This window comes from Pinus tabuliformis, chromosome 7, assembly GCF_031772625.1.
Source record: "Pinus tabuliformis cultivar Carrire ecotype Pingquan chromosome 7, CPIR1, whole genome shotgun sequence".
In the NCBI taxonomy this organism is placed as follows: Eukaryota; Viridiplantae; Streptophyta; class Pinopsida; order Pinales; family Pinaceae; genus Pinus; species Pinus tabuliformis.
In genome coordinates this window covers 1,614,013,973-1,614,039,166 of record NC_142293.1, presented here as the reverse complement: position 1 = coordinate 1,614,039,166, position 25,194 = coordinate 1,614,013,973, and the positions used below count along the sequence as shown (strand labels likewise).

The 25,194-nt window shown below is 40.2% G+C and overlaps 1 protein-coding gene across 1 annotated transcript in view; it reads right to left on the bottom strand.

The window, feature by feature from the left end:
• Positions 1 to 493: 493 nt before the first annotated feature.
• LOC149254378 (aldehyde dehydrogenase family 7 member B4-like) overlaps positions 494 to 25,194 on the bottom strand; it is a 245,935-nt gene continuing 221,234 nt past the window's right edge. The window contains exons 10-12 of the mRNA XM_089454764.1: positions 1,045 to 1,221; positions 783 to 947; positions 494 to 694 (exon numbers count right to left, since the gene is read on the bottom strand). Of these exons, the coding sequence (XP_089310890.1) occupies positions 494 to 694; positions 783 to 947; positions 1,045 to 1,221 (543 nt within the window). The remainder of the gene's footprint in view (positions 695 to 782; positions 948 to 1,044; positions 1,222 to 25,194) is intronic.

Below are 25,194 nucleotides of genomic sequence, written 5' to 3'. Positions count from 1 at the left end.
GTTGATGACCGATTAATGTATCAGTTTGCCAACTCTCTATAACAGCACCCTCTTCCCGCAGTTAATACTTGAATTGAGATTGACTTTCTAACTGGATTCTCAGTGCATTTGGCTGTTTCCCTTTAAATATATATATTGAAAACTTAGGGTCTGCGTATAGGGAAAAGCTATATATATATATATCCAAATCTAAATCGTAACTTTCCAAAAAATCCAACTGATCTGTATCTAGATGGTCGTGAGTATCATTAAGACAAGATTACCACCATAACTCTAGCAGTTCATACATAGAAAGTAACTGCCTACACGTTTTGAACCATATTTACGGCCTCTGATTAAGACTCCATGAATCAGTTAATTCTTCAAAGCATTTCTAGTTTAATAAAAGGAAATCAATTTTCTCTTCAAGTTCTCATTTTAATATTGAAATTTGCAAAAATAGCCTACACTTAGTGCAGCAGGCATAATCCATTAGTCTGTGCAGAGTAACTGGCTATTTCCCAGACTCTTCTTGATTTAGCCTGCTTACAGCATTCTTTTGAATGGCATCTAGATCATACAATCCAGTGAAACCAAAAATAGATGATATCGAATTAGCAAAGCAATAGTGATGAATATTCCAATGAATAACTATTACACTTCCTTCCCCCTCTCTCTTTAATAGACACACATACAAATGTCTCCCTTGAAAGGCCTATGGACAGTAAAAAGGTCTAAAATAACAATTCATGTAGCGGTAGTATATGTTGAACTAGCTGGCACGTGAATAACAATATAAATACCTGAGATTTTATAACTTGAATGCCCTTCTCAAAGTTCATCTTTGAGGCACGAGAATGCAGTGGTCCTAACAGCGTATCTTTATCAACAGGGTCTCCCAATTTAACTTGCTTATATGCATCAGTCAACTGCTCAACGATGGGCTGGTATATCTTCTCGTGGAGTAACTGTCAACACCCCAATTATTGTTGTTAGTAATTTTACTTACTAAATGTTTTATAGATTTAATCTGACACATTATATACCATTATTAACAATAATTACCAGTCTTCGGCAAGTGGTGCATCGTTGTCCAGCAGTACCAACTGCAGCAAACAAAACAGATCGCACAACCATTGCTAAGTCTGCATCTTCCATAACTATAATGGCATTGTTTCCACTAAGTTCAAGCAAACACTTCCCAAATCTTGCATTGACTGCCTTCTGAACAATTTGTCCAACCTGTGACAATCAAGAATGCATTGCATCATTATAAATGAATCTTGGAGCAATAACCCTAGGCAAAGAGGGTATAATAGCTCTTCATCATACAACTACAGACCCAGGAACTTGGAGTTGAGTACCATACATTTGTTCAAAATCAATGATTTCCAATCTCAACAGATAAACCAAAGAAGTTCTCCTGAAAATAATTTAGAAATTTAATTTTACAATCATCAATCCTGGAGTTCCTAACCAAAATGTGTTGGCCCATGCATAACGAGTTAGACACAGAGATTTAATCAGGAACGAGTTGAAGGAATGAAATCATATTGCAGATTTTCTTTCATCTGGAAATTGAATTTCTTCAACCTTTTACAGCACTGCTCTAGGAAAGCAGAGAAATGACCTTATCCATAACAACACAGATGATAGGAGTGAAAGAAGCTGTGACTTCTATGAAATGACAACAACTTGGAGATGACATGCAAGAAGTCAGAATTTTAAGAATTACTGTTGAATGATCCATGTAGAAAAAATAATTTTATTGAAGTTCACAAATGACCAAAGTGAGGATTTGAGAATGGTACATGCATGCTTGTCTAAGTAATTAACAGAGGAGAGCATAAAACATGTCCAACTTAAATCTATAAGGTAATTTCTACATAGTATAAATCCACTTATTGTCGGCATCAGAATTCTGTAGCCATAGCGAGCATGAGCATGCAATACAGCTAATAATTCATATATGTGTCCATCCCATTCCTTACAACTATCTATGTAACCAAATACTTCTTGATGTAAAACCAAACTTTCAAAATTACCCTTGTTTACAAGCTTAGAATAATAGCTACTATGGGAACGCATTTTTTTTAATACAAAAACCACAAACTTGATGTTCTTATGATGGCTCCTATATGTTTGAGACATTACCACAGACATGCTAAGCAGGCCTCAGTTTAAAAGTGGAGATGTAATACCAGATTCAGATGCTATGTTTGGGTTCTTTTCCAAAAAGCAAGCAGGTGGATTTACGTGTGCAACCAAGCATACATGTAGTATGGATTTAAGTGCTAATAAGTATCACCACTTGTCCATGACTTTTACATATTAGATTATTAATCTTCTAGAGAGAAAAAATACTAAGAATTAACCCAGCCAAAAACAGGAGTTTTACTTGCTACAGAATGGAATTTTACTGTCAAAAGCTTTTATCTTTTTGAAGTCAACTTTTTTATAATTTGTGCAGCCTAACATTTACATGTTAATTGGACGGTATTATCTGGTAATTCAAATTTCAGCAGCTCAACTTATGAATTTCATCATGGGTTTTCAGATTTTGTTTGGCCAGGCTTGCTTCTTCAATCATGCCTTACATATAATTTAGATAACAATGACAAAAAGAATAATGTCCAGAAATGAACAAAGAATAGTTCTATTAATGTCCACAAATGAACAAAAAAATAGTTCAATGGGACTAGAAAATAAAGCCAGTTAACGTTGGAATATAGGTGTCAAGATCACTCCTAAATTCTAAAAGATGAAAACATATGAATGAAAGTACCCAATAAAAAGGCAAAAAAAAAAAAACCCACATGAGAAATGGTAAACAGAAAAGGTAAACCCTGGAAAAAGTGGATACACTACTCCAACATCAGAGAGAGATATACGTAGACGTAGAGAAGGGAGTATAGATGTCCCTATCATCATCTATCACTATGAAGGAGCTGTTGCAATGCCTAATAATGCCTTCTAGAGAGTCCCCAACATTGTGAGGACTTAGCTAGATGAAATTGGGAGGACCAAAGGGCTGTTTGTCAAAACTCTCCTAACATCCAAGGCCAAAGAAAAAACTCTAGTGATGGGCATCCAATTAAATTTATGCTGAGGGGAAAGACAAAGCAAGGAGTGGGTATGGCTATGTGACCTCATGTGGTGGGCCTCCTACAAATCAAATGGGAGGATGTGCACTCTCTAACATATTCGACATTGTCCATGTCCATGGTTGGGAATTCTGCACAATGCTTAGTGCCTCTAGTCATTGAGAATGGCCAGAAAAAAGATGCGATGATCCTAGTAGTCAAGGTCTAGAAAAGCACTGCAAGGTTTTGTACCCGAGTGATTTTTGATGAGAGTATCTCAGGTAGGTAATTCTGCACAGGTATAAGTGTCTAGACGTGCAGAAGTTGCCTATTTGACCCTTAACCTTAGCAATTCCTTTATTATTAAAGTAATTGACTTTTATAAGATAATGCAAGTTAATCTAATGAAATGCAAAGATTATTTGCATTAGTGAATTATAAGAATCTCAACCGTTGCTCTCAAGTGATGTTGAGATCTAATCTCTGTTGAGTTTTCAAGTGTAATAGATACAAGCACAATATTTCTAAAATATTGATAATTACTTCTAATGATATAGATCTTCTTTTAACAATTTCAGTTTATCATTAAGCAATTACACTTCAAAAATTCAACCATAAAACCATAAGGATAGTAGAGATCACAATGCACAAAGAGAACACAAGATTTACCCTGGGAAAACCTGTTGAGAAATCAATGCTAGTAGGATTAGGGTCAGATCTCTCTTTCTTGATAATTACTTGTGGATTATGTTGCCTTCTTTTACTTATTTGTTATATTATCTTTCATCAAGCAATTACCAAGTTATGTGTGCATGAAGATCACAAAAACACAAGACATAAGATATAGGCACTCTACCAGGGTAAAACCCCTATCTAGGGGAAAACCCAGTGAAAATCTCTTCCTTCAATAGTTTTTCTTGAGACTCTTCTACCTAGACAAAAGACCTCCTCCACATCAAGCCAACCTCCCTTCTTTGATCCAACCTTCGACCTAGCAGCAGCAACACTTCGACCCTAACAACTTCGACTTGGCAACTTCTAGCATCAGCAGCAACTTCAACCTTGACTAGGAGACTTCGATCTCGTAAACCAACCCACACGAGAGAGAGAGAGAGAGAGAGAGGCACCAAAATTTCAATTTTCTTCTTCTCTTTCACCTTGACCAAATTCGCACTCCTTTTGGACCCTTCCTTCAACTTCACACTTCTTCCCAACTTTCAGCTTCCAACTACTAGAGATCGAACTATGCTTGAGAGAGTGAGATGCTCAAATGAAGTCGAATTGCCTTGTATATATAGCCTTCTAATGAGTTCGAATTGCCTTCCTTGAGGCCGACTTGGTGCGAAGGTTACATAATTCATTTTTTACTCAAAAAATAATTCTTTTTACATCGTTTGAAAGCCCAAGAAGGATCTCATAAAATATACAATGACTCTAATGAATCTTTATTAATCCTAGGAGTCCACAATGGGGACTTTGACTAATAAAAAGATGACCCAAGCATGAAACCCATACTTTAATAAGTCATTGTAGCAATAATAAAAATTCTTTTGACAAATACATTTTATGAAGACCGAACCTAGTTACATTTTTCAACACTCCCTCTTAACTAGGGAGGTATTCATATGGAAGATCTCAAATTATATGAACTATGAAGAGTTTAGGCACTGCAATGCCATGGACTAGATCCCTGACCAAGGGTCTACATTTCAACCCTTTGAGTTTACATTTAATTCCTTCCAGGTCAAATCTCATGAATAAGTCCTTATAGTTTGTATAAATTGTACTTAATGTTCTCAACCATTGAATCCTTAGAACAACATCTACACTTCTAATGGGAATGACATACACTAAGCTTTTCAAATTATATTCTACCATACTCAAGTTAATGTTGTGGAATTTCCCTATGCAATCAATACTCTCCCCATCACCAACCAAAACTTGAAAAATTTTCACTAGATATACAAAGCATTTGAGGCACTTTGCTAATATTTTATCAATGAGGTTACAAGTCCTGTTACCCACCAGCCTGTGGGTAACCCCCAGGGGATATTTTTCTTCATTTAATCCAGCTTGCTAGCCAGGAGCCACTTTGATCCAGAGATAGCCACTCTCAATTGCCTTTCAACCACTCTCCAATTCCGTCACCAAGAAGAATGACCTCCTCAAGAGTGGAGTAGTGGGAGATATTTGCACAGAGATCAAAGGGTCCCCTTCGGACTCCCCATGAAGTGCAAAGTGCGATGTTGGGTGATAGTAGCAAACTACAATGTAGTTGTCACTAAGAAGGCGGTTGCTCTGCTGGAGATGGACCCACAAAAATATAGCATGCTCATCTGGTGACACCATAGTAACCCTGCTCCGTCTCTCACAACTGTACATAAAGAAGCTCACATCAAGATCAATTTGCCTTGACTACTGAAAGGAGCAAAGAAAGTGTGTTTAAGGCAAAAAGGCCTTTGCAAGCTTGCCAACTGTCTCATGTTTGTTGTTTGATCTAAGCTTTTTGTGATAAATGGGAAATTGTTGTTTGGTTGTCCTTTCCCCACATTATACTTAAGGGACAAAAATGTTGATTTTTAATGTACCTTGGACAAGTAGTTTCCCATGGGTTAATGGAAAAGTGTCCAAAATAATTATTCTCCTAAGTGTGACTTTAGACATAAAGTACAATGTGGGTACTTTATTTAATGGGCGAGTTAAAAAATAGAAAGTGAGAATTAAATGCACATTTATTCTCATCCCTTCATCTAAATGAATTTGAACCATACCTTAGGGTTGCCCAAAAGTCATTTAGGGAAACAAAAGGGGAAAAAGAAAAGAGAGACTGCATTCATTCTTCATGAGCAGATTGGAGAAAGGAGGCTGAGAGCTGGAGAAAAGTTCTAAAGGAGAAATTTGTTGCAGCAAGCTGAAGGAGTGGCTTCTGCGCAAAGCTGGGCACGGAAATCAAGGCATAGAAGACAACAAAAAGTAAAATACGAACAACATTTAATGTTGTGAGCTACACGCCGTTCAAGAGAAGTTTTTGAAAAAAAATTGGAAAAAAAATCCATACCATCGTGCAACGGTGTGGAAATCTGTACAGTACATTCCGTATCCATATAGTACATATTTTCAACTTCAAGTGGGCATAGAAATTGAGGCAAAGTGGGTACGGTTTTCAAGAAGTTTTCGGCTGAAAAGATAAGTTGTATTTTGTTGTTTTGTTTTGTCTGCAAATGTATTTTTCCTGAACTTGAAAGATAAATAAATTTGAAGAGCTCTTTAACAAGTTTTCCTCGGAGAAGATTGAAGGGGTTTTGTCTGGGTTTAAGTTGACCAAAAATCTGTGTATTTTTATGTGTTTTACTGGTCTGTTTATGTCCATATTTATTTTTAGCATGTGTTGACAGTCCCATGTGTTTTAATCTGAAAATTTCATTTCCAAAATTCTATATGTTGAATGTATGTTTATGGGAAAGGGCATTTAACTGAAAGGGAGTGATAAGGTGAAATTAAAACCAGGTTGGGATTGCAGAAAACATTTTAGTCATCAAATTTCAACAAAAAACTATCCTTTTACCACCTCAGGAATTAGTAAGTATATCCACCCACTAGCTCACCTTCATTAGTATCTTATCCATCTCTGTTAAACTGTTATTTTTTATGAACCTTCAACTGGCATAGATTTGTGACTTGCCCTCTGTTAAACTGTTATGTTTTATGAACCTTCAACTGGCATAGATTTGTGACTTGCCCAAGGTGACTTCTTTCAATAACCAAAAGCATGAAATTACACAACTACTTGAATTACTTTCTGGCTAACTTCTTTAGTTGCCTCAAACAAGCCGACCCTACTTGATTTGCTTAATTTGTTTCCCAAAACAACAGTCACAAACTTCAAGCATGAGACTGCCAGGTTTTAGTACTTTGTCTCACTGGACACTGGAAACCCCCAACATTTAGTTTTGTAGGCTGTTTGACTGCCTAAGTGACCTCTCCATACTGTTGCATGATTTTTTTTATTAACACAATCACTGCCACATCATACCAACGTTGGTTTAATGTGGATGGATGAACCTGTTGTTTGAGGACAAATTTTCAAACAAAAAGGTACTCAAAATAATCACATCAGCGCAAACCTTAGCCATCCTATTTCAAAGGACAAATAGCTGAAAAAAGGATGAATTTCTTGTATTTGTCCTCAAAATTTCACTGTTTTGACTCTAATCTGCTTGAGAACACTTCTGTTTCATCACCACAACTCCAAGATGCAGCATAAGAATGACCATTTCGCATGCAAGCAAAAGCAATCTCACTAGTAATCATCTTTGACATATGAGCCCCAATCTCTGGATACTGGAAAAAATGATTGCTAAAAATAGTAGTTTCCTGCAATTTAATGACAGTGACCCAGTAATGAGCTCTGATAAATACCAATGTCTGGGTGCATCTATAACAAGACTAGTGTGATAGAATCTCACTGGATTTTAGCCCTCTTGTTGCGCAAGTACAACTAGTAGTTAACATGCTCCAAACAAACACCTCAAACGAATTTTATCATTATTACAAGACCAAAAATATTGAAGAGATAGAAATAAGAGTCATTCCACTACAGACAGCCATTACACACCATTGATTTGGCGTAGCATTAGATGTGCTCTAGCCATGAAAATTGGTGGAGAGGCTAAAGCACATGAGATCTCCAAGACCTAGAAATTGTTTTTGAAAATTCCATTCGAATGAAGAGTTATTAAAATAATTAATATTTTTAATGAGTTCTTAAGTCTAAACTTCGGAAAATAAAATATTAATGGATATTAATAAAGATAAGGATGAGAAGCTTCTAAGAGACGAAAATCAAGTCTATTTTAATCTTAGTCATTGATTAGGGACTTAATCTCGGTCGTTGATTCATCAACAGGAAAAGTATAAGAGAAGGCTTGAGGGTCAGTTGAAGATATACTAAGGGAGACCCGTCAGTTCGATTTCTGGAGCGGGGCTTGCTGAGAAATCTGAACTAGAGGTCAAGATTGTAGCAAGAGGTAGCGAGTACATAACAGAGAGGTAGGAACAATGTCGGAGGACCACCGCAGAGTTCAGAGAGTCAGCTGCATAGCTACTTAGGAAGACAGAGGCAGCTGGACTGCGCAGTCACTAGAGGGCCTGCATGGGTGACACTGAGAGCCCAAGTGCTGACGCAGTGAGGTAGATGCTGACGCAGAGGGTCTAGGAGCTGCACAGAGAATAGTTGGACAGACACTGAGCCTAGGGGAGGCGTTGGAGGATTTGTCTCTGTTGGGTGAGCCAGTTTGGCACCCTAGTTGTACTTGAGAAAAGCTTAATAATAAAATCCTCCTCTGTTGCACCGGTTTTCCCGCATTGGGTTTTTCCGGGGACAATTGTCCAAAAATATCTGTGTTGATGTGTTTGATTCTTGTGCATGTATTTGTTTCTGTATTATGGTGTGATATCTGCAGTAGAATTTATTTTAATATTTACTGAAGGGTTTTCATAAATAACTTATTGGAAAATAAGTAGGTAAAATAAATCAGTTGCTGCAGTAATAGAATTTTCACATGGTATCAGAGCGAGTAATCAGAGACAAGAAAGGAAAATCAATTATGGGTCGAGATCATGATGCAGAGGCATCTACGTTAGGAGACTCGCACAGATTTTCAAAAAATTGCACAAGAGACAGTAATTTTGATTTCTCTACGCTGGCTTCCATATTGGAAGAAGAAGTTGCTTGTGCGACAAGCTCTGCATCATCAAAGGTATGGTATGTAGGCAGTGGAGCCTCCTGGCAGATGATATGAATCCGAGAATGTTTCTCAGATTATCAGGAGGAAAGGATGAATTTTCAGATCACCATGGGGAATAAGGCAAAGTTTACTCAAGTAGGGAAGGGTACCATAGTTTTTCAAACAGAAACAGGAGCACGGTTTCGTGCTACCAATGTGTTGCATCTGCCAGGACTAGGGATGAACTTACTTTCCATATCGCAACTTCAAGGCAAGGGCTATGACATTTTCTTCATTAAGGAGAAAGTATACGTCAAACACCCGAGCTGGAAAAAGAAAGTACAGATTGGAATCAAAAGTAACAGGTTGTACAGATTACAGCTAGAATCACCAATGGCACTGATAGGCAGTAATGGAGACAAGGATTTGAATGAACTATGGCACAAAAGAATGGGACATTTGCACCATGGGGCTCTAAGAATTCTCAGGAAAACTGTAACAGGAGTTCCAGATCTTAGTACAAAACGAGATGATGTATGCAGAGGATGTGCTATGGGCAAGTATGCCAAAGTAGCATTTGTTAGAAGTAAAAACAGGGTCAAGAGTATACTAGCATTGATACACTCAAATATCTGCAGACCTATGTCCACTAAAGCTCTTAGCGGTGCCAAATACTTCGTCACCTTCATTGATGACCACTCAAGGAAAACTTGGATTTATTTTCTGAAAACCAAGGACAAGGTTTTCTTGCAATTCAAAGAGTTCAAGGCTCTGGTGGAGAACCTGACAGGGAAGAAAATAAAAGTTTTGCGCTCAGATAATGGTGGAGAATATGTCAATAAGGACTTCACTGATTTTTGCGCTAAGGAGGGCATCAGAAGAGAGTGGACAAGTCCTTACAATCCTGAGCAGAATGGAGTAGCAGAAAGGAAGAACAAGACTATCGTGGAAACAGCTAGGGCCATGATGTATGATCAGGATATGTCAAAATTCTTGTGGGCAAAAGCATGCAACAGGGCAGTCTATGTCCAAAATAGAACTCCTCATAGGGCATTGGGCAAGATTACTCCAGAGAAAGTCTTCACTGGACAGATCCCCGAAGTCGGCCATTTCAGGATATTTGGGAGTTTAGCATATTGTCGTATACCCGAGGAGAAAAGGAAGAAATTAGATTAAACTGCAAAGAAAGGATACTAGTGGGATATAGCCAGAATGCTAAAGCATATAGAATCTACCTTCCAGGGAGCAGAAAGGTAGTAGTTCGACGAAATGTGAAGTTCATGGAAGATAGGGCCTTCAAAAAATCTCGAGAAATGCCTTCCAAGGAGTAGTCAAAAGATGAGTTGTTGGTCAAACCACTTCAACCAGCGGAAGCCAAGAATTATTCCTCAGAATAGGAAGAATCACAGGAAGAGGAGCTAACAGAAACACCTGCTACCAAAGGAAGAACTAGCAGGGAACTTCAACAGATTCTGCAGGATGCAGAAGATTTCATCAATGAACCAAGAAACAATAAAAGGGAGCGAAAACAGCCAGATAGATATCAAGCATTAGTAGCTCAGGATGGGGAGCCTTCCAGTTTTCAGGAGGCCGCTCAACATCAAGTTTGGTTGGATGCGATGGTAGAGGAAAACAACTCTATAATGGTGAATGATGTCTAGAAAGTAGTGCCTAGGTGTTAAATTTTAGGTATGTTCTATGATTAGATCAATTTATTTCAATTTTCACAGTTAGCTCAATATCTTTTCCAGATTAGCAATCACATTGGTATTAAAGTAAACTGCAGATAGAACATAACCATAAATCGCAGAAGACAAGCCAAGACAAGAGGACACAAGATGTGGCGCTAGCCAGGGACAAACCCCAATGTGGGGAAACCCTTGATCAATTCTTCTTATATGTTCTTCAATAGTTCAGCAGAGAGAGAGAGATAATACGTTTACAACAGAAGTCAACACTTTGACGTATCTAGATAAGAGCATAGATCATCTCTAAGAAGATGATACATGAGATCAGTTGAAGACATGTTGCTTCAACTGATTCTCCAAGGTGACTCCACCTATCGTTGTGCTGCATTTCGTCATCACGCTGCACCTCACCGTGCTGCACCATGTTGCACCCATCATCACTATGCTGCATCTCATCATGCTTCATTAATCATGATTCTACCCATCATGCTTCATTAATCATGATTCTACCCATCACTGTACTGCATTATGTGCCATTGGTGCACCATGTTTCCATACTGACCTATGTGTTGGCTGCTTCTTGCTTGCTTGTTGTCCCTAGCATGCTTGTTGTCCTTTGCATGCTTGATGTTGCATGTTAGCTGTCCCTTGCATGCTAGCTGTAACATTGCATGCTTGGTGTATTTGATGCTAAGTACCATACAATTGTCCCAATGTTAGTTAGTTGTCCCTTGTGTGTTGCTTTCCTTCGGAGACAGATGCTCTAGCTATTCCGGCAATTCCCGACAATTTCAGCAATTCCGGTTGTTCCAGCAGTTCCCGCAATTTCGGTTGTTCCCGCAGTTATGGCAACTCTGGCAGTTCCGGCGATTCCGGCTTCTGCCCTCTGCGTCAGCTTTCCAGCCTGTTCCGGCAATTCCCGGCAGTTCTGACAATTCTGACTATTCCAAGCAGCTCCGACAGTTCTGGCTATTCCCGGTAGTTCCGGCTATTCCCGGCAATTCCGGCTATTCCCGGTAGTTCCGGCTATTCCCGGCAGTTCCGACTTTTCCCGGTAGTTCCGGCTATTCCCGGCAATTCCGACTTTTCCCGGTAGTTCCGGCTATTCCGACAATTTCAGCTATACCCGACAGTTCTGGTAGTTCCGACAATTCCGACTATTCCCGGCAGTTCCGGCAATTCCGACAATTCCGACTTTTCCTGGCAATTCCGACTTCTGCCCTCTGGATTAGGGCAGCGTTATCCCTTAGGATCTCTCCTCCTACTAAAACCCAAAGACAAGTAGAGAGGAAGAGATCCCAAGTGTGTTGAAATGACTTGAAGGCCACCTCTATTTATACTAAAACATTGAGCACAAGTGGGGTTTATTTGGTTGTTGGCCGACCTTGACGAATTGTCCCATAACAAAAATGAATTCATATCTCCATGAATACTTATCGGAATCAGATGATCTTTAGATCAGTCCTACACCTCTCAATGAGAGGGATCCAGGAAAAATATCAGCTTCCATTAATAAGATGACCCACATGGAGTTTGCCCCTAGTTTCCAATTTTAACACTCCCTCTCAACTAGGGAGAACTCCATCTGTTGATCCATATGTCCGACTGTACTATCTCTGCCATCAGTGCCCTGCACTGCTCTGCTCTGTTGAGCTCTGCTTAGCTTTGCTCTGCTCTGCTTTGCTGAACCATGAAAAAGAAGAATTGATCGAGAATGTCTCATACCATTTTCTACTGACCCGAAGTCAGTTTCATCTGAAGAGAGTGTGTCACATTACTCTTACTGGCCCGAAGTCAGTTTTATTGATCCCAGATCAATATCACAAGGGAGTGTCTCAAACCACTCATACTAATCCCAGATCAGTTTCATTGATCCCAGATCAATGGAGGTCATCCTAGCATAGGGAGTACGGTAGATACATCGATGCGTCCATCAATAGTACTACTATGGTCCCTAACCCCATTTCCCCGCTCATTGATCAGATGAAAGGTACTTCCCATGAGTCCCAAACTACATGGGTAGGATGCCTTGACAGGAGAACTAATCATCCTGTCCACAGGAGAATGAATCATCCTGCCCCAAAGTTGCCATGGGAGAACTAATCATCCCGGCCCACTGGAGAACTAATCATCCTGTTTCACAGTTGCCACGAGGCATCACAAGGGAAAGTTGAATGTGTCATCCTGTACATAGCGCACCACCAGGGGAGGGTGAGTCGCCCTGTGGTTGTATGTTGCTCCAGTAAGTACCCCAAGCCCCCCAGAGCTCAAGGCATGCAAAATGCAGGACCCTTATAAGAAGGTCTCTCAACGACTCCAAGTCGTTCGAGAAAGTCACAGATTTGACCTTTCCCCGGGGCTTTGACAAAATGTCTACGACCTGTACATCAGTCTCAATGCGATGGAGCCTCCTCACTCATCGACTTACCATATCCCAGATAAGGTAGTATCTGATGTCTATTTGTTGGAGCAATCATCGAATACGGGATTCCTCAATAATCAAATCCCCCCTCTGGTTGTCACAGAGAATCACAGTGGTATTCATCATGTGTACAAACAGCTCATTGAAGAGCTTCCATAACTAGGCAGCTTCATACAAGATCATACTCGTAGCTATGTATTCGGTCTCAACAGTGCTTATATTAACCGACTTTTGCTTCCTTCTCATCCATGATATTGAAGCAAAACCCAAAGAGAACCAGCGCTGAGAAGTGCTCTAGTGATCCTCCACACTGCCTGCCCAATCAGCATTCGAATAATCGTGCAGCTCCATATTTCCGGCAGTGTATCTCAATCCATGAGAAATTGTGCCCCGAAGATATCTCAGAAGATTCTTGGCACCAATCCAGTGAGGCTCAACCAAATATGAGTTCACCATGCTAATTGCAAAACATGTCCGGACGGAAGTTCACCAAGAACATCAATGCAAATGAGTTTATGAAACTCAGAGGCATTTCCCAAATCTAGTCCGGCATCATCACCATATAACTTCTGAAAGTTAAGATCCTCGAGGTAGTCACGGGCTTGCAGTTTACCATTCCACATCCGGAATCCAACTCCCTCTTACTTCTGCAAGTGAGAGGGCCTGCACTTGTTTGAAATAGGTCGTCCTCAGAAGGTGCTAGTATGAGAGGTCTATCATCCACAACCTTCAAACAATCGTTTGGATTGGCTTCACTCTTAGTGAATCTCAGCTTCATCTGACAGCTATCAATCCTCTCATACTATGCCCGGCGAATTTTTCTTCAAGCCATAGAGGGCTTTCTTCCACCTGCATACCTGAGATTCCTGATCATGAATCTCAAAACCCTTAGGTTTTTCCAAACTTGTGGACCTGCTACATGAAGGGAATGGTCCCTTTGTAAGATTTTCCTTCGGTACATCTCAGACATGTACTTTCATGCTCTTTTTGAATTCAGGCATCCCTGTCACCATCTCACTCATAGACCTCCGGTTCTATGTGTCAATGGACATGGTCCCCAGTGGACTTCCTACAACTTGATACAACCCTGAACTCAAAAACATCTTTGAAAATTCTATTTTCAAACACGTACCTTTCCATCGATGAGTGCCACCCTGTAACCTTTGACTTCCATTGTTGAAATGGACACCAGGTTCTTGCGATCAGGTACATAAAAGAGATTCTATAAATGAATCGAGTTACTCTCATTCAATTGAGGGGTAACATTCCCTACACCCTTTTTGGGATAGGTGGCATCGGCTCCAAGTATAATCCCACGATTTTTTCCATCTCTACCAAATTAGAGAGTGCACCCTTCTATCTGATGAAGTGCCTTGAAGCACTACAATCAATAAGCCAAATTCCCAAAGAATCTGAAGGAAAAGGCCAATACAAGATAACACTTCTTTATCTTATCAAGAACAACATTTGATTCTTCATACCTAGGGTTCCTTGCTTTCTTTGAAGAGTCGGCCATTTCCTTGATGACCTGCATTACCTGTCATTCATTTGATCATTGAATATGTCCCTGGAATGATTGTTATCTTCATCAAGAGATGTGTCTCTGCCATTCAGACACTCCTTCGCATAATGGCCGAACTTATTGCAACCAAGGCATCTGCCTTTCCTTCCACCCTTAGATCCGGACTTCTCAATGAAGTGATCTTTAGGTAGGCCATCAAAAACTTCCTCAGCGCCATTCTGATAATATTCTCTGCTTCGACCTCACCCTCGGTGAATTTGAAGAGGGATGAGGAATCCACTGATCCTTTTGTCCCTTCTCAACTGTCTTCGGTGATTGCTCTTTCACTCTTGCTTGGGCATTTTCTTCACCTCAACTCTAATTCCATTCTAAATTTTAGGTACGCTCTATGCTTAGAGCAATTTATTTCAATTTTCACAGTTAACTCAAAATCTTTTCCAGATTAGCAATCACATCGGCATTAAAATAAACTGTAGATAGAACATAAACATAAATCGCAGAAGACAAGAGGACAGAAGATGTGGCGCTAGCCAAGGACAAACCCCAATGTGGGGAAACCCTTGATCAATTCTTCTTATATGTTCTTCAATAGTTCAGTAGAGAGAGAGAGAGATAATACATTTACAACAGAAGTCAACACTTTGACTTATCCAGATAAGTGCATAGATCATCTCTAAGAAGATGATACATGAGATCAGTTGAAAACATGTTGCTTCAACTGATTCTCCAAGGTGACTCCTTCACCTATCGTTGTGCTGCATTTCGTCATCATGCTGCACCCATCATCACTACGTTGCATCTCATCACGCTTCATTAATCATGACTGTACCCATCACTGTACTGCATTATGTGCCATTGTTGCACCATGTTGCCATACTGACCTATGTGCTAGCTGCATCTTGCTTACTTGTTGTCCCTAGCATGCTTGTTGTCCTTTGCATGCTTCTTGTTGCATGCTAGTTGTCCCTTGCATGCTAGCTGTAACATTGCATGCTTGGTGTATTTGCTGCTAAGTACCATACAACTGTCCCAATGTTAGTTAGTTGTCCCTTGCATGTTGCTCTCTTTCGGAAACAGATGCTTTGGTTGTTCCGGCAGTTCCCGGCAATTCCGATAGTTCCGGCTATTCCGGCTATTCCCGATAGTTCCGGCAGTTCCGGCAATTCCGGCTTCTGCCCTCTGCGTCAGCCTTCTCACCTGTTCCGACAGTTCCGGCTATTCCCGGCAGTTCTGACTTTTCCCGACAGTTCTGGTAGTTCCGGCAGTTCTGGCTATTCCCAACAGTTCCGGCAATTCCGGCAGCTCCGACTTTTCCCAACAGTTCCGACATCTGCCCTCTGGATTAGGGCAACGTTATCCCTTACGATTTCTCCTCCTACTAAAACCCAAAGACAAGTAGAGAGGAAGAGATCCCAAGTGTGTTGAAACGACTTGAAGGCCACCTCTATTTATACTAAAACGTTGAGCACAAGTGGGGTTTATTTGGTTGTTGGCCGACCTTGACGAATTGTCCCATAACACAAATAAATTCATATCTCCATGAATACTTATCGGAATCGGATGATCTTTAGATTAATCCTACACCTCTCAATGAGAGGGATCCAAGAAAAATATCAGCTTCCATTAATAAGATGACCCATATGGAGTTTGGCCCTAGTTGCCAATTTTAACACTAGGCCTCAAGACAGATTAGTGGTACGTTCGAGATGCATCTACAAAATTTGACATGAAGGATTTGGGACAAATGATTGTTTCCTAGGGTTGGAAGCTATGTCACACAGTTCGAGTTTGAATTCGAGTTCGACAACGATTAAGTTCGATTCAAATTCGAATTTTCCGATCAGGTTCGGCATTAGGTTCGACTATACATATTTTTCAATATATATATATATATATATGACAAAATAATAGAAAATTAAAAATCAATCCATAAACACTTGAATACAAGTTCTTATTAGTAAACATACATGAATAATGTAATCATTCTAACATCTAGTTAAATGTAAACATACACAATAGTAGTTTGCAAAAAGAAATGACATAATTTTCAGTCTTCAAAATTTAAATGAATGTCAAATACTAGTAATTTTTTAAAAAATCACATAATCAAAACATGATCAAAATTTAAACATACACATCATTGTAGGACATCTTCAAATTTCAAAATTTTAAATATCATCAAAGTCATCAACACATGGAATTCCATCATTTGGCTTATCTAATGAGTCATCATCAATGCTAATATAATAAGGAAGTCATAAAGACCATTGCCAAATAGTTATAATCCATAAAATGGGAAGAATGGGAAGAAAATGAAATAAACCTTACAATATGCCCTAAGCCATAAAATAAGGTCATAAAACACAGACAAAGTCCACATGAGGAATTTTAGCATGTCAAATTTCACATAGACAACTGACCAGCTCAAGGGAGAATTTCACTACACACCTCTTTCATACTCGCACTAGAGAACTCCTATTAAAGGACTATTTTTCTCTCTTTTAATGCGCACAATAGAAGTATATATTCAAATCTTTTATTTTTAAAAAGATTGTAATTGTACATACCAACTCCATATAAAGCATGAAAAAAATTATACATCTGTTATATCATATCAATATTCAAAAATTCTTATTAAAAATATAATTTTTCTCATTCTCTATATATAACAAAATCAATCATCTCCTCTATAGTAAAATGATATAAAATAGATTAAACAAAAATCAACATTTAATAATTTATATATTATCAATCAAAAATTGTATTTGTAATACCGACTTATCTTATTCCTAATGATTTGTATTATATGCAACATTATTATGAAACAAAAAAACAAAAAAAAAAACATGCATCCATCTTTCTCTAGGATTGGATGTTTCCATCTTATTTTTCCAAAATCCATGGACAATTAAAATAACCTATATTCAATTGAACCATAGAAAACTTAGTGATTTACATCATTAGTGCTTTCCATGATACGTTATGTCTTTTTCGTATAATTCTAGTACATATTAAAATGTCATCTACTTCTTGTCTTACCTTTAGCGACTCTTCAAACCGACATGGCGTACCACATTTCTCAAAATTTTCTAGAGGGTGAGCCGCATCACTATATTTCCAGATATTTTGGAAAGATGAACTGCGTAATTATATTTCTTGAATTTTCAGGAAGGCGAACTACATTACGTTCACTAAATTTACCAAATTTTCTTCTAAAACCGTGAAGAAAACCGTCGAAATTCAAAAAATTCGTTTAAGTTCGCGATTAGGTTCGTTGAGGTTCGATTAGGTTCGATGGAGTTCGATGAGGTTCGAGTTCGACTTGAGGTTCAACTTTCAGGTTCGCCGAACCTGAACGAACTTCAAATTTTTTTTACAGGTTCGCCGAATTTCGAACCTGAAGCTTCAAGTTCGCCGAACCATGTGACATAGGTTGGAAGTTTGGCAGCAGAAGGATAAAATCTTCCTTGGACAAGGGAGATATGCTACAGAGATCCTCATGTTAAAATTGGCAACCAGGGCAAAACTTCATGTGGGTCATCTTATTCATGGCTAATAATATTTTTATTAGATTCCTCTCGTCGAGAGGTGTAGGATTGATATAAAGATCATCCAATTCCGATAAGTATTCATGGAGATATGAATTTATTTTGATTATGGAATTATTATCAAGCCGACCTACAACTCATGTAGGCTCAGAAGCCCAACAGTCGTATCTATTCACCCACCAACGTTGTGTATATATATAAGAGGACTTTTCCTCATTTGGACTCACTCATCTCATCACATCTCTCTCTCTCTCTACTACGCAGAAATGAGTCTCTTCTCTACTGCGCTGAAATGGGTCTCTCTCTCACACATGTGAAGCTGGAAGCTGTTGAATTTGAAGCTGCAACTGCAGAAGTAAAGATTGACTTGCGTGGCCTTGAAGATCTCCTCTTTGGAACTGCGCTGTAGGTTCATCTGAACCTCCTCTGAAAGCCGCAACTTTTGGTGGTGGAATGAAGTCAATCCGATGAACGGTTTGCAAGATATCGACTGCCCTAGTTTGAAGCCGGAAGCTGCTGAAACTGACGCTGCAACTGCAGAAGTAAAGAATGACTTGCGTGGCCTAGAAGATCTCCTCATCTGAACTGCGTTGTAGGTTCATCTGAACCTCCTCTGAAAGCCGCAACTTTTGGTGGTGGAATGAAGTCAATCCGATGAACGGTTTGCAAGATATCGACTGCCCTAGTTTGAAGCCGGAAACTGCTGAAACTGACGCTGCAACTGCAGAAGTAAAGATTGACATGCGTGGCCTACAAGATCTCCTCATCTGAACTGCGCTGTAGGTTCATCTGAACCTCCTCTGGAAACCGAAACTTTTGGTGGTGGAATGAAGTCAATCCGACGGTCGGTTTGTGAGATATCGTCTGCCCTAGTTTGATAATGAAGCCGCTAATGCTGATGCTACTGATCTAGGGTTTGCTACTGCTGATATGAATCAGATTTATTGTACTATTTCTCTCTGCTGAATTATTGAAGATAAAAGAAGATTTGATCAAAGGGTTTCCCAACACATTATGGGGTTTGTCCCTGGCTAGCCACCACATCTTGTGTCTCTTGTCTTGGATTGTTTTCTGTCGATCGTTTAATGTTCTATCTGCACTTTACTTTATGTACATGTGATTGCTAATTGGTGGAATATAATAAGAAAAAGAAGTAAACTGTTATAAGCATAGAACATACCATAACTTAACATGGTATCAGAGCCGAGGTGAAGACAAAGCCCGAGCAAGAGCAAGAGCAATCATTGAAGAGAAGATTGGCAAGGCTATCCTAAAAGAACTATGGGGTCCTCAACACTCTTTCCTGCCGAAGACAAGCTCCGTGAGAAAGCTGACTATCACGGATGGAAGATGTCTATCGATCTAACCCTTGAAGATCAAGGAGTGCTGGACCATGTAAGAGGCAATATTGTTGAGCCTTCATCAAATGCATCTGCTGCTGCCTGGAACAAATGGAAAAATGGAGAAGTCAAAACAAAGAAGATCATCCGGGACTCTATCGACAAGCGCTTGGTGGCCTACATCTCTGATCTAGACACCTCCAAGGAAATCTACGACAGACTTGTGAGTTTATTTAAAGTTAATGATGCAAATCAAGTTTTGTTTCTTAGAAATAAGTTGAGGGAAATCAAGAAGGTTAAAGATGAAAGTATGCAAGCATACTTCTTAAGAATCACCGAGATCAAGAACGATCTCCTATCTATTGGGGAAACCATTACTGACAGAGAAATGGCACTCACAACTCTCGAAGGATTACCATCTGACTGCTATGTGTTCAGGACTACTCTTCTGAACAATAATGTAATTCCTAGTTTCGAGGAATTAATGGCTAAATGCATTCAAGAACAAACAAGGGTAGAAGAGCAGGAAATGCCCTTGCCTAAAGGTCCTCCTGCTGCTTTTTCTTCTCATGCAAAGAAAAGAAATAATTCCGAGACTAAATCAAAAGGAAAGGCTGGACCTAAGGCTAGAAGAAAATGACGATGTTACATTTGCGATAAAGCAAGTCACTATGTATGAGGTCATGAGCATCATGGTAAATGAGATCATGGACATAAAGGGCAACATGAGATCATGGACATATAGGATAGCATGATGATGATGCACACTAGTTTGAGCAGCATTATGATGGATAAAATCATGGACATGGGCAGCATGATGATAATCATGATTAGAGAAGCATGGTACAGTATGCAGTGGTGCAACTCGAAATCCCTCTGATGGCAATCAAAGGAATGACAAATTCAACAGCAAAGGTAAGAGGAGAGCTGGGAATCAAGGAAGAGGACAAGCATTCAAGAAGGCTAGAAATTCCAGGATGTATGAAATGCACCTAACCTCAAAAAGAACCTAGTGTCCATCTCGGCAACAGAAGACAAAGGCTACAAGGTAACCTTCAGCGATGGCAAGGTACGTATATGGAAAAATAATGTTAAATATGCCTTTACACTTGGGTTTAGTTTTGATTCATTATATCAGGTCGATGGAAGTCTACTAGGTGTCATGTCTTATGACACATCTCTTCAGTCCGAACTTTGGCATCGGAGGTTTACCCACCTTCATTACAAAGCTCTACCCGATGTAAGACAGATGGTAACAGGGATGTCCGAATTCCAAGTAGAGAAAGAAGGTGTATGTCCGGGATGTGCCAAAGGAAAGCTCAAAAGGGGACCATTCCCCTCAAGCCAAAGCAAGACCTCCGATATATTACAATTGGTTTACTCAGGCATACCTGAGGTTGGCATTAAGAGGGAGACTACTACACCACATACTCCTGAGCAGAATGGTTTGGTGGGAAGGAAGAACCACATGATGATGGAAGCTGTCCGGGACATGCTACATGATCAAAGACTTCCAAAGTTTCTATGGGCTGAAACTACAATCACCGCCGTATATGTACAAAATCGATGCCCTCATCAAGCATTGGGTTCCTAAACTCCTGAAGAAATGTTCACCACCGGTCAAAGGGAAGTCGTGATTAGTCATGATGTCACCTTTGACAAAGATATGGCTCTCAGCAAGGTGGACAATCTGCTGACTTTGAGTAGCTCTCAAGAAGCCGACACCAGGGAACCGAAAGAAAAGGATGATGAATCAATGCCTGATGTAGAAAAACCCATGGATCCCATTGATCCTCATCCACATGGGCCTTCCTCTTCTAGGAAGAGGCCTTCATGGCTTAGGGGGATACTTGATGATGCTAAAGGACATGCTGCACCCTGAGGAACCTTCCATCAAAGTAAGAAACTTAACAGGTATCAGGGATACCTGACCATTATGAGCACGATCATGCAAAATGAACCTGCATCATTCTCAGATGTCGTCAAGCATTAACTATGAAAGGGTGTTATGACCATAGAATATGAGTCTATTATGGAGAATGATGTCTGGGAAGTAGTTCCCAGACCCCAGGGCAAGACAGTTGTTACTTCCAAATGGATTTACAAGATATAACATGCAGCATATGGAAGTATGGAAAAGTATAAGGCTCGTTTTGTTGCTCATGGTTTCTCCCAGAAGGAAGGTATAGACTATGATGTGATATTTGCACCTGTTGCCAGATATACGACCATCCGCTCGATCATAGCCCTTGCCACTTCACAAGGATGGAACCTACATCAGATGGATGTTAAGACCGCGTTCTTGCATGGTTCTATCAAAGAAGAGGTCTATGTGGAGCAACCTGAAGGATTTGAGATTTATGATTGAAAATCTCATGTATGCAGGTTGAAGAAGGCTCTCTATGGGCTGAAGCAACCACCCTGAGCATGGTATGAGAGGATCGATAGCTACTTGATGAAGCTGGGATTCACTAGGAGTGAAGCTAATCCTAACCTTTACTTTAAGGTTGAAGATGACAAGCCTCTCATACTGGTGTTGTATGTGGATGACCTCTTTCTAACAGGTGCAAACCCTCTCATTCACAAATGTAAGAGGGAGATGGCTTCTGAATTTGAAATGAAGGACCAAGGACTTGATGTGTGGCAGAAGCCAAGGGAAATTTTCCTATCTCAAGGAAAATATGTGGTAAATATGTTGGAAAGATTCAGTATGATGGACTGCAAGCCTGTGACTACCTCGAGGATCTTAACTTTTAGAAGTTATATGGTAGTGATGTCGGACCAGACTTGGGAAATGCCTCTGAGTTTTAAAACTCATTCGCAATGATGTTCTTGGTGAACCTGCGTCCGAACATATGTTTTGCAGTTAGCATTGTGAGCTCATATTTGGTTGAGCCTCACTGGATTGATGCCAGGAATCTTCTAAGATGTCTTCAGGACATAATCTCTCATGGATTAAGATACACTGCCGGAGATATGAGACTACTTGGATATATTGATGTTGATTGGGCAGGCAGTGTGGTGGACCGTAAGAGCACTTCCGGGTACTGTTTCACCTTGGGATATGCTTCGGTATCCTAGACGAGCAGGAAGCAGAAGTCGGTGGCTTTGAGCACCGCCGAAGCAGGATATATTGTTGCTAGCATAACCTCGTGTGAGACAGTCTGGTTGCGAAAGCTCTTCAGTGATCTGTTTGGATTTACATTGGATACCACTGTGATTCTCTGTAACAACCAGAGGTGGAATTCGATTATTGAGGAATCCTGTATTCGTCAATTGCTCCAGCAGATAGACATCATCTGGGAAATGGTAAGTCGATGAGCAAGGAAGCTCCATCACATTAAGATGATGTACAGGTTGATACACCTTGTCAAAGCCCCGAGGAAAGATCTAATCTGTGATTTTCCCAAACGACTTGGAGTCGGCAAGAAACCCTTGTACAAGGGTCCTGCATGTTGCATACATTGAGCTCTGGGAGCTCTGAGGGCTTGCGGTTCCTACTGGAGCAACATATGACCACAGGGTGACTCACCCTCCCCTGGTGGTGCACACTGGAACAAGATGATTCGCTCTCTTGTGGGACAAGATGATTCGCTCTCTTGTGGAACAGGATGATTCGCTCTCCTGTGTAGCAGGATGATTAGTTCTCCTGTGAGGCCTGGATTGATGTGTTCTCCATGGCAGCTTGGATTGATGTGTTCTCCATGGCAATTGTAGCAGGATTGATGTGTTCTCCTGTGAGGCCTGGATTGATGTGTTCTCCATGGCAATTGTAGCAGGATTGATGTGTTCTCCTGTGAGGCCTGGATTGATGTGTTCTCCATGGCAATTGTAGCAGGATTGATGTGTTCTCCTGTGAGGACAGGATTGATTAGTTCTCCTGTCGAGGCATCCTACCCATGCAGTCTGGGGCTCATGGGAAGTACCTCTCATCTGATCAATGAGCAGGGAAATGAAGTTAGGGACCATAGTAGTACCGATGGATGCATCGTTGTAACTACCGTACTCCCTATGCTAGGATGACCTCCATTGATTTGGGATCAATGATACTAGTCTGGGACCAGTGGTAGGAGTTGTACCATACTATGACGTTGACTTCGGGTCGGTTGAGACTGGTCTGGAATAAGTGGTACATACTCTGAGACTGACTTTGAGTCAGTGGAGGATGATATTGGTCTGGGACCATTGGAGTTGTACTCACTATGACGCTGACTTTGGGTTGGATGAGACTGGTCTGGGACCAGTGGTACATACTCTGAGACTGACTTTGAGTCAGTATGATACATCCTCGATCATTTCTTCTTCTTCATAATTCGGACAAAAGCAGAGTAGAACAGAACAATGCAAGAGCAGAGCAGAACAGAACAAAACAGTACAGATCAGTGCAGGGCAGAACGAGACAAAGCAGAACAAGCAAAATAGAGCAGAGCAGGGCAAGGGTCAGGCTATACAAGGCAGTGCATTTGATGGATGAATAGTAACGACCGGTAGACAGATTGTAGATGAAGTTTTCCATGGTTGAGAGGGAGTGTTAAAATTGGCAACCAAGGCAAAACTTCATGTGGGTCATCTTATTCATGGCTAATAATATTTTTATTAGATTCCTCTCGTCGAGAGGTGTAGGATTGATATAAAGATCATCCAATTCCGATAAGTATTCATGGAGATATGAATTTATTTTGATTATGGAATTATTATCAAGCCGACCTACAACTCATGTAGGCTCAGAAGTCCAACAATCGCATCTATTCACCCACCAACGTTGTGTATAAATATAAGAGGACTTTTCCTCATTTGGACTCACTCATCTCATCACATCTCTCTCTCTCTCTACTACGCAGAAATGAGTCTCTTCTCTACTACGCTGAAATGGGTCTCTCTCTCACACATGTGAAGCCGGAAGCTGTTGAATTTGAAGCTGCAACTGCAGAAGTAAAGATTGACTTGCGTGGCCTTGAAGATCTCCTCTTTGGAACTGCACTGTAGGTTCATCTGAACCTTCTCTGAAAGCTGCAACTTTTGGTGGTGGAATGAAGTCAATCCGATGAACGGTTTGCAAGATATCGACTGCCCTAGTTTGAAGCCGGAAACCGCTGAAACTGACGCTGCAACTGCAGAAGTAAAGATTGATTTGCGTGGCCTAGAAGATCTCCTCATCTGAACTGTGCTGTAGGTTCATCTGAACCTCCTCTGAAAGCCGCAACTTTTAGTGGTGGAATGAAGTCAATCCGATGAACGGTTTGCAAGATATCGACTGCCCTAGTTTGAAGCCGGAAACTGCTGAAACTGACGCTGCAACTGCAGAAGTAAAGATTGACTTGCGTGGCCTAGAAGATCTCCTCATCTGAACTGCGTTGTAGGTTCATCTGAACCTCCTCTGGAAGCCGAAACTTTTGGTGGTGGAATGAAGTCAATCCGACGGTCGGTTTGTAAGATATCGTCTGCCCTAGTTTGATAATGAAGCCGCTAATGCTGATGCTACTGATCTAGGGTTTGCTACTGCTGATATGAATCAGATTTATTGTACTATTTCTCTCTGCTGAATTATTGAAGATAAAAGAAGATTTGATCAAAGGGTTTCCCCACACATTGTGGGGTTTGTCCCTGGCTAGCCGCCACATCTTGTGTCTCTTGTCTTGGCTTGTTTTCTGTCGATCGTTTAATGTTCTATCTGCACTTTACTTTATGTACATGTGATTGCTAATCAGTGGAATATAATAAGAAAAAGAAGTAAATTGTTATAAGCATAGAACATACCATAACTTAAGAAAGAGATTCAGGATGCAGGACTATAGGCTAATGGCTACTCCAATGATCACCAACTGGAAAAAAATTGATGCATCAGAAGACAAAGATGTTGATCCCACCCTATACAGACAACTCATA